The 19019-nt window shown below is 39.5% G+C and overlaps 1 protein-coding gene and 1 long non-coding RNA gene across 2 annotated transcripts; one reads left to right on the top strand and one right to left on the bottom strand.

Moving 5' to 3' along the window:
- The first annotated feature begins 9047 nt into the window (after window positions 1–9047).
- Window positions 9048–10058, top strand: LOC131255753 (uncharacterized). Its single transcript, XR_009176372.1, has 2 exons — window positions 9048–9106; window positions 9794–10058. It is a non-coding gene; the product is annotated as an uncharacterized LOC131255753 (long non-coding RNA).
- Window positions 10059–13700: 3642 nt separating this feature from the next.
- Window positions 13701–17204, bottom strand: LOC131255177 (receptor-like protein 33). The gene is made up of 2 exons (XM_058255875.1): window positions 16490–17204; window positions 13701–15979 (listed from the first exon to the last, which is right to left on the bottom strand). The coding sequence occupies exons 1-2, from the start codon at window positions 17202–17204 to the stop codon at window positions 13701–13703; spliced, it is 2994 nt and encodes a 997-aa protein (XP_058111858.1).
- Window positions 17205–19019: the final 1815 nt, after the last annotated feature.

A 19019-nucleotide genomic window follows, 5' to 3' on the forward strand; every position in this document is an offset into this window, starting at 1 on the left:
TGCTGCACATGCATATGGGCTTAGCAAAGCTCTCGAAAGTGATGGATGTGAGATTGTAAATGGGATAGAAAAAGTATGATTTGTAATCTACCACCAACAACTATTAATTTGGGTATATTTGATACATCAGTCAACACTTCCTTTTCCCTTATGCTAGCTAACAGTGTGTAGAGTTAAGCACTTGGACACAAGCATCCAGAATGAAAATTAAGCTAATAACTTATCTCTCCACATTAGGTAGGATACATTTTTTCCCGCTTATTCTTCTTTACAAAAAGATGGGAGCGACTCGCGGTTGGGGTGATTTATGGTTGCTTCTCCACGTGTATTGATTTCGACGATGGATGGCGCCTGAGTCACGGGATGAATGCCATGCGTCTGACGATGAGACTGGGCTTTGCCAGAGTCATCGAGTGCAGCAGCTGGACAGAGAAGACTGGGGTTCGGTGTTTCATGAGAGTATGGAGATTGTGCTCCTCCTTTCACGGAAACGACGAGCCTGGAATGTGGGAAGGGTTCCCTAAGCTTCCAGAGATCTCCCCATCTCGGGGTAGGGTCGTCCTTTGCTTCCCTCTGCAGCGGCATCTTGATTTGTCTACCTTCCGCAAGCACCTGAATGTGAGTCAGGAGGGGATCTCCCTTGTTTCTGCATACACGGACTCTGGCCACAGCCACCTCCTCCCCATCCCTGGTTTTGGGGTCCAAATCAATAAAGGAACCTAAAACCGAGGCCACCGATATGAGAAATTCTTCGTACCAGAGTTCAAGTGGAATTCCCCATATGAGAATCCAAACATCTTCCCCTCCGAAGATAGAAAATTCTTCCCAAGATTGCACTCTGATGACTGGTCCATCTTTGTGGAGGGCTCCTGCCATTATCAGAGTACCTGGATTAAAACCCAAGCATAGCTTAATCCACAGCTCATTGTAACCGATGGGTTTGATTGTGAATTGCTTCGGACTGATTCTACAGCAGCTATCGATCCAGTCTCTGACTTGAGAGATGGAAGCCCCCTCTCTGGTGGTGATCACCACCGAATCCTGCAGCGCCTTCTTGGAGAGGTCCAGGCGATCTTGGCTGATATGTAGGTTGTGAGTAGGTTCGAACTCTTCAGGAATGGCTTTCTCTGGTTCCTTTCTTTTTTCTTTCTGTGATATACTGGGCTCTTGAGGCAGAGACGCCTTCACTGAGCCAAAGGGGTCGGTGAGGGCTCCTTTAAAGGAGATAGCGTTGCAGCGGGGAGGGTCAGTATATGTGATCTTCCTTTGAATCCCCATGGATACCGCAAAGATTCGAGATGAACTCCTACGATTTCGATATGGACCAAACTTGGCTCTTTGAACCAGCAGTGGCATCCCTCCGAAGCGTTCTCCATGCAACATGAGAACGGCTCTGGAGAGTTCTTACTTTGAACTCATTCTAAAGAGGGCAAACCCTCTGTATTGACCTGTCGATCTGTCCCTTGGCATAACCACGTCCATAACTGCATGAACTCCTTCCTCTAAACTCATCATAACGCTTGCTGTGCATTGCCTTTGATTTCTTTTTTACGAAAGAGTTACCAAAGGTGCACTTGGTGTTTTTAGGATTTGGTTCATGAGGGAGAAGAAGTGTCTTATCCATAATTGTTATTGCTAAGTTTGTAATAAAAACTTTCTTTGTTTTGTAACAATTGATGATGAAGCTGCACGACAGTAGGTGTGTTGTCAGCTCTGCAGATTTTACTTGTTCCCTGTTCTGCATAGCCTTCGGTTTACTCATTTAAAATGTGGTGCTATATTTTGGTTTTGTAGGTTAGTTTGAGAAAAGTATTCACAATCAACAATTAATTTGATTTTGGGAGAAGAAAACACCCTTTCGAGTAATTCTTAACTGATTCGCCTGAAGCTGGTGCTTCCTTGATGCACCATAACCATTGCATGGTTACTACACCCCACGCATCATGCATTGTTATAAAGATTAAGCTTTCCACTAAAGTTGAAATACTACTTTCTCACATAAAGTAACCTGGAACATTTCCGGAAAGCATAAAAAACAATGAATCTCCTTTAAACTCTCCCAAAGTTTAGTATTCACCTAATTAGGATAAAACTCCCACATTCCTACATAAGGGTATCAAAACCAAACCTTTACCATATTTGTATTTTTCTAAAATCAGTTTAAATATCATTTCCAAACACAGGTTTCAGGAAATACAAAACCAACCATCCTTACAAAAGTCCTAGAATATGGGTGTCTAATCCTTATTGCCTAACCGGAAAAGAACAATCTGTAAATCCAGGAAAAGGGACTCTGTAAGTCCTTGTAAGCATATGTCAGGAGTAAAAGTATGTTCTGTCAACTAAAATTTTGAATAAGGCGATGTTTCTATTCTATATTTGTACGTGGACCAACATGGCAAATTCTTTGGACAATATGCCACGAAACAAAACTGATCCATCAACCAAAATGTAGTGGTAAAATATCTAATTTTTTTTCCTCGTATTTGTCTTTTTAATGCTTTTCCATTCCAGGAAACTTCGAAGAACGTATTGGAAATTGGATATCCAAGAGATGACACTAGATAAGAAAATTCACCTCAATCGGAGTATATTGACCTCCCCCAGTACAGGCAAGCAACACGTGTGTTCGCAGCAACCATTACTCACCAACAGCTTTGATTCTGTTCACTCATCATTGTTATATTTTGTTTTAAAATAGTATTAAAATTTGAATTTTCAAATTTTCGGGAATTTCCCTCCATTTTTGAAAAGTTGTAGTATTTTTGAGTTGGGGGTTTTGTCCCACATCGGATTTGACAAAGTTAACTATCTTGTATATAAGATAGTATTTTTGCTTAGGGCTTGAGCCCCTTTCAGGGGGCATGTGAATTTGGTCCTGTGGGGGGGCTATGCCAATAGCTCTAATCTATGCCATTAACCACACATGCGCGCGCTCGCCGAGCCGTGCCGTGCCGAGCCGAATCCGAGTCCGAGTCCGAGTCCGTGTGCGCGACGGGACGGGACGGGCTGGGCTGGGCTGGGCTGGGCGCGGGTGCGGTGTGCGTATGGGTGTATGTGTGTATGTGTGTATGGGTACTCGCAGGATCGTATGTGCGGGAGTGTACTCGCACTTGCGCCTTTTCGTTTTAAACCAGAGAGATGCGTCCCTTCCGGTTGGTCGCCTCTGTTGGGTTTAAACCCAACGGACCTAACCTTTTGAAAAGGGTGCTTATGCACCACTTCGGAGTCTATATAAAGACAACCGATTCCAGTTTCATATATACGAAAATTCTTCTCTTATAAAACGCTCTCTGATATTCGGTTTTAAGCAATTTTCTACTGAGTTCATCGCTGAGTCAACTCAGCACTTTCGGATTAAACTGCAAGTGGTTCGAGCCCGTGTACAATGTACACCACTGGGACCGGTCATAGTCGTTGTATCCTGGAGGTCGATTGCTCTGAAACCTGTTGCACTTGGGACGCCGTCAAGGGGAGCAAATTCGATTTCAAGCCGAGTGACTCAGTCACGCCTCGACTCATTCAATAAGTTCTTCTTTCTCAAATTTTATTTTCTTTTTTTTGGTTCTCGATTTTTAATAGTCTATTTAATTCAACCAAATAATCCAACAATCTTGAAATCGAATTGTTGAATTACATAGACTATGGCTACAGTAACAGTAAATGCTTCTACTGAGTTAGCCAAAATCGAACCGTTCGCTGGACAATCATTTAAACGGTGGAAACAGAAACTGATGTTCGCTCTGACCACCCTGAAAGTTTCATACATATTATCTGAATCATTTACTATAGATCCAGCAAATCAAACTGAAGTAACAGATGAAAATAATTGTAAAAATTATATTCTAAATTCTTTATCCAACGAATTATATGACGTGTATGCTTCTTACGTGTCTGCTAAAGACATATGGACTGCTTTGGAAAAGAAATACATATTAGAAGATGCAGGCGCTAAGAAATATGCAATTGCTAATTTCCTTCATTATGAAATGACAAACGATATACCTGTCACAAATCAGATTCATGATTTTCAAAGTTTAGTTCATAAACTATCGACAGAAGGAATTAAGTTGGATGAAGTGTTTCTTTCAGGAGCACTAATAGAAAAGTTACCGCCCTCCTGGAAAGAATATAAGAATAGAATGAAACATAAAAAGAACGGTGTTTCTTTGGAAACCACTATCGTACACATACGAATAGAGGAGGCCAATAGAATCAGGGACCAAAAAGAAAATAAAAATGAGATAGATTCAAAGGCAAATCTTGTGGAATCAAGTCGGGCAAATAATAAGAAAAAGGGTAACTGTCATAACTGTGGCAAACCTGGACATTATGCAAATGAATGCAGGCTCAAAAAGAAGAATGCAAACAGTCAATTCAAGAAAAAAGGAAACTGCTACAACTGTGGAAAGCCTGGGCATCATATCAAAACCTGTAGGCTCAAGAAAAACAAAGATAAGCCGCCGACTAATCTTACAGAAACAGGCAATGAGTCTGACATGATAGTAGCTGTGGTGTCAGAAGTCTTCCTTGTAAACAACTTGGAGTGGGTGCTAGACACTGGTGCAACTAGGCACGTGTGCAAGGATCGTAACATGTTTACCTCCTACCAAGTATCAGGAGATGATGAACAGGTGTTCATGGGTAATGCTAGAACGTCTCCAGTTATAGGGAAAGGGAAAGTACTTCTGAAACTCACTTCTGGAAAGATTCTGATGTTGAATGATGTCCTACATATGCCCGAAATTAGAAGAAACTTGGTCTCTGGTTCACTCCTCAATAAGGCTGGTGTTAAGTTAGTATTTGATTCAGATAAGCTTGTAATGACTAAGAATGGAACTTTTGTTGGTAAGGGGTACTGTAGCGATGGTTTATTCATTATAAATGTATCCAATGATAATAATAAGAAGACATTCAGTTCTGTTTATATCGTTGAACCTTTTTATCTATGGCATAGTAGATTAGGTCATGTGAATATAGCATCTTTGAAGAAAATGAAAAGATTAGGTTTATTACCTAATATATCTAATGAAGAATTTGACAAATGTGAAACATGTGTCGAATCAAAATTCATTAGAAAACCCTTTAAACAAATAGAAAGATCATCTGTTCTATTAGAGTTAATACACAGTGACTTAGGTGATTTTAGAAATCACATGTCTAGAGGTGGAAAAAGATATTACATAACTTTTGTAGATGATTACTCTAGGTTCACTAGAGTCTATCTGTTAAGGAACAAAGATGAAGCTTTAGATGCTTTTTCTAAATACAAACTTGAAGTTGAAAATCAGTTAAATATAAAAATTAAAAGACTTAGAACAGATAGAGGAGGTGAATATGAATCTTCTCAATTTAGAGAATTATGTGAAAGGAATGGAATAGTTCACGAAACTACAGCTCCTTATACACCAGAACAGAATGGAATAGCAGAACGTAAGAATAGAACTCTAAAAGAAATGATGAATGCTATGTTAAATAGTTCAGGCTTACCCTCAAATATGTGGAGAGAAGCAATTCTATCTGCTTGTTATATTCTAAATAGGATTCCTTCTAAATCTTCTGAACAAACACCATATGAACTTTGGAAGAATCATATTCCTAGTTACAAATATATTAAAGTGTGGGGGTGTCTTGCTAAAGTAGGATTACCTGAAACTAAGAAAAGAAAGTTAGGTCCTAAAACGACCGACTGTGTATTTATAGGTTACGCACAAAATAGTGCGGCCTATAGGTTTCTAGTTTTAAAAACTAAGGATAATATTCTAGATCCTAATACAATTATAGAAGCTAGGGATGCAGAGTTCTTTGAGAACATATTCCCTATGAAATCTAAATCTATAAGAATAGAAGAAGTCAATGAATCAGATATTGCATCAACTAGTAAAAATGCATACGAGAAAGTAGTAGAAGAGATACAACCAAGAAAAAGTACTAGGGTTAGAAGAGAAACTAACCTAGGAGATGGTTTTTTCACTTTCTTAGTAGAAGATGATCCTACAACCTATATAGAAGCAATTAACTCTCCAGATGCAACCTTTTGGAAGGAAGCAATAAATGATGAGTTAGAATCTATTATATCTAATAACACTTGGGAAATTGTAGACCTACCACCTGGAAATAAACCAATAGATTGTAAATGGGTGTTTAGAAAGAAACTAAAACCAGATGGGACTATTGATAAGTGTAAGGCTAGGTTGGTAGAGAAAGGCTTTAAACAAAAAGAAGGAATAGATTACTTTGATACATACTCTCCTGTAACTAGAATTACAACTATCAGGGTCTTAATAGCGATAGCTTCCATATATAAACTAGAATTACAACTATATGGACGTTAAGATAGCTTTCTTAAATGGAGTCTTAGAAGAAGAAATATATATAGGGCAACCTGAAGGTTATAAGATATCAGGTAAAGAAAATAAAGTATGTAGACTAATTAAATCACTATATGGTTTAAAACGGGCTCATAAACAATTGCATGAAAAATTTGGTAGTGTTTTAAAATTAAATGGCTATCATATAAATGATGTAAATAGATGTGTATATAGTAAAAAAAGTTTAAATGATTATGTTATTATATACCTTTATGTTGATGACATGCTTGTTTTTTGAACTAATATTAAATTAATTAATACAACTAAGAAATTCTTTTCATTTAAGTTTGACATGAAAAACTTAGGAGGGGCTAGTGTAATCTTCGGTATTGAAGTAACCAGAAAAGATAATGTTATTATATTATCACAATCTCATTACATTGAGAAGATATTGAGAAAGTTTAACCATTTTGACTGTTTACCTGTCAGTACTCCTTATGATTATAGTGTGACTCTCATGAAGAATACAGAAAATAGTGTGTCTCAATTAGAGTATTCCAGAATAATTGGTAGCCTTATGTATCTAACAAACTGCACTAGACCAGACATTGCTTTTGCAGTAGGTAGGCTAAGTAGATATACACATAACCCTGGAAAAGAGCATTGGAATGCTTTGTCTAGGATTTTGAGATACCTAAAAGGCAGTATAGCCTATGGTTTACATTATAATGGTTTTCCTGCTGTATTAGAAGGATACAGTGATGCTAATTGGATTAGTGATTCAGATGAGACAAAATCCACGAGTGGATATGTCTTCACTTTAGGTGGAGGAGCAGTCTCTTGGAAGTCTATCAAGCAGACATGTATCGCTCGGTCTACTATGGAATCCGAGTTTATTGCCTTAGAAAAGGCTGGATCAGAAGCCGAGTGGCTTAGAAATCTCTTAGCTAATATACCATTGTGGCCAAAGCCTGTATCGGCTGTATCTATTCATTGTGACTGTCAAGCAGCTATAGCGAAAGCAAAGAGTAAAATATATAATGGAAAGAGCAGGCATATTAGACTCAGACACAACATAGTCAAACATATGTTGCGTGATGGAGTCATATCTATTGACTTTGTGAGGTCAGAAAAGAATCTAGCAGATCCTCTAACCAAAGGACTATCTAAAAGGTTAGTCAATGATACATCGAAGGGAATGGGGCTGAGCCTAATATATGAGCTGCCAGTATCGGCAACCTAACCTATACAAGTGGAGATCCCATGAGATAGGTTCAATGGGTAAACAACAAGACACGAGGTAGACGATTGCACTGAGTTATATGAGCCCCTTCTATGGTGTACAGTGCGAGCAGCAACGTAGAAGGATGAGTTATTAGAATTCTTAATGAATTCATAGCCATATATTTTGTGGTGTATACAGTTGCTGCATACACTTGATGGAATTCACCTATATGGGTGTGGAGGTGGAGGCCGCTTCCTATGAGAATCTAGGCGAATTCTCTAGAGCACTCATGAAATCCAGGTAATGGTGTATGGCCGAAACGCACCGAACCACAGAATCACTTGCAGAGGAAAAGTTGTGTGAGTGGCATGTACTTGCGATCTACATTAAAAGGATACAGGTTCAAGACTATGGTGTCACCTGATTCCTGTAGACCTGTCTTGCTTACTCTAATGTCGGTTCAAGTCTATGGTGACACCGGCACCATTGCACAACTATTACGCTTTAATCCGAAAGAGTTTTATTTTAAAACATGTGGGGGATTGTTATATTTTGTTTTAAAATAGTATTAAAATTTGAATTTTCAAATTTTCGGGAATTTCCCTCCATTTTTGAAAAGTTGTAGTATTTTTGAGTTGGGGGTTTTGTCCCACATCGGATTTGACAAAGTTAACTATCTTATATATAAGATAGTATTTTTGCTTAGGGCTTGAGCCCCTTTCAGGGGGCATGTGAATTTGGTCCTGTGGGGGGGGGCTATGCCAATAGCTCTAATCTATGCCATTAACCACACACGCGCGCGCGCGCCGAGTCGAGCCGAGCCGAGCCGTGCCGTGCTGTGCCGTGCCGTGCCGAGCCGAGCCGAGTCCGAGTCCGTGTGCGCGTGCGCGACGCGACGGGACGGGCTGGGCTGGGCTGGGCGTGGGCGCGGGTGCGGGTGCGGGTGCGGTGTGTGTGTATGTGTGTATGGGTACTCGCAGGATCGTATGTGCGGGAGTGTACTCGCACTTGCGCCTTTTCGTTTTAAACCAGAGAGATGCGTCCCTTCCGGTTGGTCGCCTCTGTTGGGTTTAAACCCAACGGACCTAACCTTTTGAAAAGGGTGCTTATGTACCATTTCGGAGTCTATATAAAGACAACCGATTCCAGTTTCATATATACGAAAATTCTTCTCTTATAAAACGCTCTCTGATATTCGGTTTTAAGCAATTTTCTACTGAGTTCATCGCTGAGTCAACTCAGCACTTTCGGATTAAACTGCAAGTGGTTCGAGCCCGTGTACAGTGAGTGCACCGCTGGGACCGGGTCATAGTCGTTGTATCCTGGAGGTCGATTGCTCTGGAAACCTGTTGCACTTGGGACGCTGTCCAAGGGGAGCAAATTCGATTTCAAGCCGAGTGACTCAGTCACGCCTCGACTCATTCAATAAGTTCTTCTTTCTCAAATTTTATTTTCTTTTTTTTGGTTCTCGATTTTTAATAGTCTATTTAATTCAACCAAATAATCCAACAATCATTACCTCCTAGCTTTGCCACACTGCTGACAAGCTGTTCAACAGAAAATTTGAGAGGTATGATATGCAAACAAGAAGTGTTGTAGTCCTGCCATATTGCTGTGTAGATTTTCTTTTGTACATTGTTCAAAAAGCTTGTGGCCTGGCTGAAAGCTTGGTTGAGTTGACCTGTTCAAAAAGGTGGCAAAACATTCCAAGTTGATGATTTACTTGGAGTATTAGTAGTTTCAACCCAGCAAGTTTCTGGCTTATAGAAACTGAAGTGAAACTTTCAGTTTATTCTGGGAATTGCTGGCATTTTGTTTGGTATCATCTTTTTGTTGATTCCGTCAACTCCTCTACTGCTTCCAACACAAGGAAAACCCAACTGAAATTGGTGAACTTTTGGCTTGTATTATTGGTTTCTGCTAGCTTGTAATTGAAAGGTTCTCTTCATGGTTACACTTGTAATCTGTTTTCTCTTTCTGTACCAATTTCTTCTGACCGAGGTTTACGAATGTTGCAGAGGCACCTGAACCAATGGAAACAGAATTCATGTCCCAAATCATTGTATTGTTTTTTCTCGTGACCATTCAATTTCTTTGATACAATGTTCCTGCTACTCCAGTATATGTTTTATTTATTTATTTTGTTCTTTTTGTTAGCAGAGATACTAGTTGGATTCTTTTGATTACACAATTAGCTCAAAGTATTTGTTAGAGTCAGAACCTATATCGAATAATTTGATTACACATTGGATTGCAGGGATATGGACCGCAAAGACGATCAGCCCAACAGTGCCATCTATGTTCAACAAGCTAATGCATGAAGTGGCTTGATGAGAGGTTTACCAGTTCGGTCTTCTCCATTTCATTCGTTAGTGTGGCCAATCTAGGAGTGGACCACATGAAGGATTTTTATTTATTTTTATGTATTCAAGACCATTTTCAACGTATTGTTGTAAATATTATATATTTTATTGTAAAGTCATACAATTTTTGTTTAATATTCATTTTTAATTGTACCCTAACATTTTTTAGGTTTCAAATATTAAAAAATACAGGTCCAACCGAAAAAAATAATAATAATACTGGCTTTTGCCGTGGGTTGCATGGCTTTTAATGGTGCTTCTCAAACCTTTGTCGTGCTTTGGAAGACATTTATCGACACTTGGACAAACTTTTGTTGACATATTTGATGTTCCTAGGTGCTTTTTCAGTGATTACTGGTGGCCAGCAACGGTGCTTCAGAAGACTTTTACCGGTGTTTGGACAGACTTTTGCTGGCGCTTTTTCAGCTTTCCCAGATGCTTTTTTAGTGATTACCGATGGCTAGCAGATGCACCGGAAAAAGGAAAATGGGCGCTGGAAAAGTCTACTCGATCCCTGGCCAGAAAAATTGCTGGTAAATGATGATGAGCACTTGTAAAGCCTTTGCCAGCGCGCCTTTTTTCCAACGCTTGTCTGGGTACTCATAAAGCTTTCCACGGCGCTATTTTTGACCTTTACTGGTGCTTTGGACCGCCGACAAAAGTCATTTTTCTTGTAGTGTATTTAAAAATCAATTTCAAACCTCAAAGAAAAAAAATGCCAAGAAGGATTTAAAGGTTAAGGCAAGATGCATCATAAAAATTAGGGAAGAAAACCATAATGGTCCATTCATCCGGTAGGTTACTGTTGAACTGAGTGAATGGCCAGTAGTCCAACTCAATCTATGTGAATGTCCCGCCTATTGATGGGTTGTTCTAATTTTTTTTCTTCAAGTAATCCTCGTGGTATAGCCACTAGTTTTACAGGTATGCATGATGAGAGGTGCTTCAGTCATTTTAAGATATTAATATAAGTAGCCCGGCCAAGGGCAAATGCATATATCCTGCACTCACACCAAAGCATACAAGACTTCCTTGTGTGACATGCAACAATTCCTGTAGGCTGGACTCTTAGTAACAATATAAAATCATGCCTAAAATTTCTATGTTAACAATGTGTGGTCTGCTTGTTTTTTGGATCAAGATGACTCTTGGAATAATATCTATTCATCCTAATTAGACTAGTTTGATGATCGGATTGGATAGAATATACACACCATTTAGGCCACACACATAACCTATGGTTGGTGTCCCCTCTTGCATTATTTCTTGTGTTTAGGCCCAACTCAGTTGTGGATGGAGATGAATTATTGTCTTATGCCCTAAAATTTCAGGCAAACCTAATTTAGGGACTGGATGTTAGGCACACAAAATAGTGGGCTTAGGCCCACCTTAAAGGCATGCATGAAAATCATGCATATCCATTCATTAGGTTGACAATACTGTCGAAAACTATATATGATAAATAAATAAATAAATACTCAATAATACAAGTGTGACCCACTCGATGATCTTTAGGTTGGGACCTACCTTTCTAGGGATGGGTATCATATATATTGTCACTTTAGTTATATAAATTCTTAAATGTAAGGGAGCAATCTACTGGTGGTGTGAAATTTGGAGTTCCAAGCTACGAGAAAGCATGAATACCTTTTATTTTTGCACGTTCCCTTTGAAAAGTGCCCATGATTTGCAAATGGTCTCATTTGCTAAGCCCTCGTGTCTGTACAATAAGCTCATGTATGGCAACACATGTTGCAACATGGGATATAAGTGTGAGATCCAATCCATCCATTAGGTTGGTCTGACCTTTTACATGTTTTCCTAAAATAAATCTGGTCCACTAAGTATGTGGCCCCTTAAAATTAGATCAACCTGATTCTTGGGCTAGGGAATGAATATGGTGATACTTTTCTGATGGATGGTTGGATTTTGGCTTCAAAGGTCCATGCTGGCATTATGGCATGTAGATGAGCTTTGCTGCACATGCATATGGGCTTAGCAAAGCTCTGGAAAGTTGATGGATGTGAGATTGTAAATGGGATAGAAAAAGTATGATATGCAACCCGCCAATAACAACTATTAATTTGGGGATATCTGATACATCAATCAACACTTCCTTTTCCCTTATGCTAGCTAACAGGTGTGTAGAGTTAAGCACTTGGACACAAGCATCCAGAATGAAAATTAAGCTAATAACTTATCTCTCCGCATTAGGTAGGATACATTTTTTTTCCGTTTATTCTTCTTTACAAAAAGGTGGGAGCACACCACCTGTAAATTTATTGATATGGAAAACAACCATTAACAATCCTAAACAAACACAAAAAAAAAAAAAAACAAAAAAACAAAAAATCCAAACAAAGGCAAGGCTAAACCAAACAAAATCAGCCACCCCAAACCAGCAGCTTACATATCTAAACATTTCTTGGAGAAGCCAGGAGCCATGAACAACCATAACTTAAATCCACTTATGGTCATCGCTTTAGAGCAAATATTGCTGAGGAAAAAAAATCAATGAAAGTATCTTATCTATAAATTTATTGTATTCTTTCCTTCCCTTTGCCCATAATGTTAAGAGTCCAGAAAAGAACTCATATTCCTACTCCATATTTGACTCCAAATCCGATCCACATGAATTTTCAGTCCAACTCTGAATTTGAGTATTTTCAAAGTTTGGTTTGTATTACTGATGGTGGTGCAATGCATTTTCTCAATAGTGGAGGTCCACATAATCCCGAATTTCTTTGGAATGATTCATTTGTAAATGTAAAAAATTGTTTAATTTGTGGTATGCTTCCACAAGGTGATTTTGTGAAAGGTTTAATATCGAGATGAATGTTAGCTTTGTTGGTTGTCAAGAAATCTCTCCTGAGATATTGATATAATCCATCCATATGTGGGACTTCTTTTTATATTTATTTATTGCCAAACCATTGATGGGATGGTTAGGATTTTCTAATAAAATTGATTCTTTAGAACCGTAAGCAATAGATGATGGGCCTAACAGATGGATGGCTCACTGCTGAATAGGCCCACTTTCCCATAAATTTTGTTCATTGTCGACGAAATAGTTATTGTTCAGATGGTATGAATCATCTTATTGGTGAGATTTTTACATGGTGGCCTAAGAAATGTGTTATGGATGTAATGCACAGTCCATATTGCTTGGTTAGACTGGCCAAGTGTCCCCTTGCAAGTAGTAAACTGCATGTTATGGTGCCGTGAGAGCAAATGATGATTTCCACACTTCTTTTTGGCATCACAAAAGTCCAACTCAAAAATCACCAAATGGTAACAAGTGATTACTCTTACACTCCACATACATAAATGTGGGAAGGTGAAAGAAGTTTGCGTGTGATGATTCAAAAAACACAAAATATAAAAATATACATAAAACACTACTCTTCTTCTTCTGAACGTTTGCTTGGCCCACATTTCTCTAGACCATTGGGAAAAGACCACTGGCTAGGTAGGCTACATTGGTTAGATCATCCAGCTCATAGATTAAGTTATCTTGTTGCTAAGGTGGGCCAAAATTTGAAAACAAAGCGACAGCTGAGACATTCTTTTTTTCTTTTTTGCAGAAATGTGGGAGCACACCACATGTAATTTTATTTATTTGAAAGTGTTCCGTACTACCATTCAAGCAGGTGGAAATGCAACAAACAACTGCAGCATATATGATAAAGACCAAACAAAAACATAAAATTACAAAAAGGAGAAAACAACTAAAACTTTTTTCTTGTAGCCACAAACTATACAAACATACTTACCCTAATTCCAATCCTCATACCATCATTGCTATTTAGAAAACACCATGGAAGGAAAAATCAAAGCAAGCATTCCATCAACAAATATATAAAATTCTCTCCTTCCCTTCCTCGAAAGTGCTAGAGTCCAGAAAAACATCCCCACACCTGCTCCATATCCAACTCCAAATCCTATCCACATTAGTTCCCAATCATATTTCCTTTCAGATTGCAGTGTTGATGGAGCGGACGATGGTGCACCCTCGGCATCTTTGCATTTCTTTGATAGTGGAGGTCCACACAATCCTGGATTTTCTTGAAATGATTCATTTGTGAATGTAAAAAACTGTTTACTTTGTGGTATGCTTCCCACAAGGTGGTTCTGTGAAAGGTTTAATACCGAGAGGAATGTTATCTTCGTCAATTGCCAAGGTATCTCTCCTGAGATATTGTTTTGTGAGAGATCCAATGACTCCAGCATCGTTAGATTCTCAAGTGATGTTGGAATTTGGCCTGTGAAACTGTTGTGCGACATATTGAGTAGATGTAGCGACTTGAGAATCCCTATAGATTTTGGAATATCCCCTTGAAAATAGTTGTTTGAGAGATCAACTGTTGTGAAGGTGGATAGGATCTTGATGAGTTCCCTATCTAGTCCTTTGATCATTACTGTCACCGTGTCTTTATAGTATATCATTTTCATTGGTCCAGGTAGGGTTCTATGAAGGAAAGATTGAGATTTATCCTCATCTATCATTGCCTTCCAATTCTCAAACATATTTGATGGCAAAGCACCCATGAAACTATTAGAAGAGAGGTCAATGATCTGCAACATTGGGAAGCTTTGATTTGTTTGTGAAAGTATAATGGTGCCATGAAATTTGTTGGATTTTAAGACAAGAACGCGTAAAAGGGGCAAAGCTTCTATCCATGATGGAAAGGTGTCATTTATTTGATTGTTTCCAAGGTTTAATACCTCCAACATTTTGCAGTTGGCCAAAGACCTTGGTATTTGGCCCTCCAATTGATTCCCACTGAGATCAAGCGTTTGTATGTTGCATCCCTCTTTAAATGTTTGAAGTAAGGTGCCATTGAAAGCATTTCTTTGAAGATTCAACATAGACAGGGCATCACCAATCTCACCCAAACATGGTGGAATCTGACCAATGAAGTGATTGTGAGATAAATCAAGGACTGTTAGGGATGTTGCATTGCAAACTAATCCAGGGATTTCACCACCAAGGCTATTGTTTGAAACTGAAAAGAAATAGGTGGAAGGTGGTGGGATAGGAAGTGAGCCTTCTAGCTTGTTGGAGCTAATGTCCAGATCACTCAAGTGACTGATCAACAAAAGATGGGGAGATGGTACTATTCCCTGCAGAACATTGTGAGAAAGATTTAAATAGGATAAAGACCCATTGCCAACCTCCCATATCCATTTGGGTATTTCACCACTAATTTTATTATAGGAAAGGTCCAATTCCCTCAACCCCTCTTGATTTCTCAAGAAATTTGGAAATGTGCTGATGTTGCAAGAACGTAACAACAAAGATTCAAACTGGGGGATGGAAACAAATGTGGAATTACCACTGCCATATTGGACTGACCAGTTGTTATCTGAAAGGTCCAGATAGTGAAGGTTTTTGAGGTTTTGAAATAAGCCTAGCTCCACAACACCACTGAAATTATTGTGACCCAAATCGATGTACTCCAGCTGTGAAGAAGAGGCATTGTGAAACTCCCCAAGTTGACCGCTAAGTTGGTTACCTCTGAGAACCAACATTTGTAAGGATGGGAGTGAAAGCAATGATGATGGAATGGTCCCATTAAGCAAATTATTCCCTAAGCTGATCACTTTGAGATTCAGAAGCTCGTTTCCATATGAAGAAGGAATTGGGCCGCTCAATTTATTGAATGAAAGATGCAGAGATTGCAGTTTGGTAAGGTTCAAAAGTGAGGATGGTAATGATCCTGACAAGTTGCAATTGCTGAGGTCTAATTCAGTCAAGAATTTGAGATTACCGAGAGAATCTGGTAACTTTCCTGATAATCCAGTGTATGAAAGGATCAATCGCTGTAGAGTATTGTTTTGAGGGAACTCCGGCAAATTGATAGCTACAAGTGGATTGTCTGATGTGTCGATGATTTGTAGATTTGGCAGCTGGAAAACACTGTCAGGGAATTTTCCATGCAATCCACACTCTGTAAGGAGCAGGGATGTCAAGGAGGATAAGTTGCCTATGAAATTGGGCACTGCAGAGGAGAGATTGTTTCGACTGAGATCGAGTTCAGATAAGAAATGGAGCTGTGAAAGGGAAGAATAGATGGAACCTGAAAGACCACATTCTTGTAATATCAACTTGCGGAGACTCCCTGGGAAACTGGGCACTGCAGAGGAGAGATTGGTATGGCTGAGGTCGAGTTCAGATAAGAAATGGAGCTGTGAAAGGGAAGAATAGATGGAGCCTGAAATATCACAATATTGTAGAATCAACTTGCGGAGACTGCCTGGGAGGCTGGGCACTGCAGAGGAGAGATTGGTATAGCTGAGGTCGAGTTCAGATAAGAAATGGAGCTGTGAAAGGGAAGAATGAATGGAGCCGGAAAGGTCACAACCTTGTAAGATCAACTTGCGGAGACTCCCTGGGAAGCTGGGCACTGCAGAGGAGAGATCGGTATAGCTGAGGTCGAGTTCAGATAAGAAATGGAGCTGTGAAAGGGAAGAATAGATGGAGCTTGAAAGACTACAATTATATAAGATCAACTTGCGGAGACTCACTGGGAAGCTGGGCACTGCAGAGGAGAGATCGGTATAGCTGAGGTCGAGTTCAGATAAGAAACGGAGCTGTGAAAGGGAAGAATAGTTGGAGCCGGAAGGAAGACAAGATCGTAAGCTCAACTTGCGGAGAGTAGGGAGTGGCAAATCTAAGGTCTGGCCCTGCAGTAAGATGTCTACCCAGTCCAGATAGAGTTCACTCAGATTGGACAGGTTTTGGACGACTGCTCCAATGCTTGGGTTTTCGAGTTTCAGGAAATAAAATCCAGAACCATTCCAATATTGATTGCGAGAAAGATCGAGAGAAACCAAAGTGGTCAAGCGGGAGATTTCCAGTGGGATTTGGCCGTAAAAGGATAAGTGAGAGAGGTTGAGACGGGTCAAACTGGTGAGCTGGTCAAACCCAGATGGGATTGGAGAGCCATCAAAATCATTGTAAGCGAGGTTGAGCTTCTGCAGGCTCCGAAGACGAAAGAGGCTTTCAAAATCAATCCGGCCAGAGATATGGAGCTCACTGAGGTCGAGGCTGATCACGTGACCAGTGGGTCCATCGCACGTGATGCGTTCCCAAGAGCAGCAATCGGTATTGTTTGAATTCCAAGAGGGGAGAGTAGAGAGGGAGGGGGTGTAATAATCAGTGAAGAGAAAACCGTTCTTGAGGTGGAGTAAAGCAGAGAAGTGATGATGGTTGCATTGTTGGGTAGTGAGAAAGAGAAGAGATGATAAAAAGAAGAGAATGAGAAATGCTGGGTTGTTTTTAGAAGAAAAGAAGAGAGCCATTGGTCAATAATAGATGGGTGTTGGGAGTTTGGGATGTGCAGGAATAGGAAGCGTCAGCTTTATTTATAGACAGAAAGTGAAGAGGTTACTACTGTTAAGACTCATACGTGTGAAATACGAGAGCCGCTCGTGGTGACCGTTTGATTTTCCAAATTCCAATATATGTGGGGCCCACCATGAAGTATGTAGCTTATCCACACCGTCCATTCATTATTTCATCTGAATTTAGTTAATTAGAAAACAATTGAGAAGATCAAAATCTCAAGTGGACCACACCACATGAAAAAGGAAATTTAACACCGACCGTTGAAAAGTTCATGGGGCCACTATTTCCTTTGGTGTGGTCCACTTGAGCTTTGGATATGAATTATTTTTGGACTCGCTGACTAAAATGATCTCTTCAAATAGATGAACGGTGTGGATATAATAAATACAACATTGTGATGCCCATGTAACTTTGATCTCATTTGACGAGCTCGGCAAGCGTCAGCGGTACGGGGATTTCCGGCCAAAGTCTTTCCCATGAAGTTGCTGCATTGTGATGCTAATGGGGCCCACCGTGATGTCTATGAGAAATCCACACCGTGCGTCCGTTTTGAGAGATTATTATAGTATCTAAGACCAAAAATGAGGTGGATCCAAAAATCAAGTGGGCCGCACGGGAGGAAACAGTAGGAATACAGTGACCACGGTTTGAAACACTAGTATGGCCAGAAAGTTTCATCTCAGGCAAACTTTTTGGTGTTTTCACTTCATCACAGTGGTAATGACCTTATAAACGGTTTGGATGGCATATAAACATCAAGCTAGATTTGGATTGCATTGTTGGTACTGGTTAGTGGTTGATGTTCTCTAAGCCTACAGTAATGCATAATTTTTTTATACACTTTGGTGAACAATACCATTGTTTCCTATGGTGATTGACTGCTATATAGGGCCTATCATGATGTACTTATTTAATCCACACTGTCCATCCATTTTAGTAATATAATTTTAGGGCATGAGCCGAGAAATGAAGGAGATTCAATTCTCAGGTGGACCATTCTAGAGGAAACAGTGGTCAATAGTTTTGGATCAAGCTGCTTTCAGTTTTGGATGGATGGCCTGGATATACAATACATACATCAAGCTGCTTTCAGTTTTTATCCTGAATGAAGGATAAAAACTATCCTGAATGAAGGATAAAAACTGAAAGCAGCTTGATCAAAGGGCCACCATTAAAAACTTCTTATGGGTTACAATAGTTTTGGATCAAGCTGCTTTCAGTTTTTATCCTTCATTCAGGACTGTGTTCTTATCAACAGTGGATGACAAATGAACATCACGATGAGCATTATGGTGGGCATTCAATTAGCATCCTTTCTTATGGTATGGTCCACCTGAGATTTGGATCCTCTTAATTTTTGGGTTCATGACCTAGAAGAAGCTGGAAAATGGATGGATGGCCTGGATATACAATACATACATCAAGGTGGGCCCACGGTCATGGCCACACCCAATCCAGAAACCTCATCTTAACTATGCAATCCGCATCCAAAGAAATTTGTTGTCGTTTTTTTTTTTAATAATAATATTAATTACTAATTTTACTTTTAGATGTCTATTTAATTCTTTTAAAGCAACTTTATTAATTGGTAGATATTTTAATTATTTTAGAAAAAATTATAAGGGAAGTGGGAGAAAACTAATAGAAGGTACCTTGACAATAACTTAAGGTTGTACATGAGCCAAGCTAGCTCAAAAAGCTCGCTCGGCTCAGCTTGACTCAACTCAAATGATGACTCGAGGTGAGCCAAGCTTCATATGACCCAGCTT

Source organism: Magnolia sinica, chromosome 9 (assembly GCF_029962835.1).
Source record: "Magnolia sinica isolate HGM2019 chromosome 9, MsV1, whole genome shotgun sequence".
NCBI classification, from domain to species: domain Eukaryota; kingdom Viridiplantae; phylum Streptophyta; class Magnoliopsida; order Magnoliales; family Magnoliaceae; genus Magnolia; species Magnolia sinica.

Bases quoted from the DNA above. Each gene is read 5' to 3' on its own strand.
- LOC131255177 (XM_058255875.1), bottom strand. From the start codon at position 17,204: ATGGCTCTCTTCTTTTCTTCTAAAAACAACCCAGCATTTCTCATTCTC. The intron at 15,980-16,489 runs GTTTCTTATCTG...GTGGTCTTTCAG, and splicing joins TTCTTCCCTTTCACAGCTCC to GTTCCATCTATTCTTCCCTT.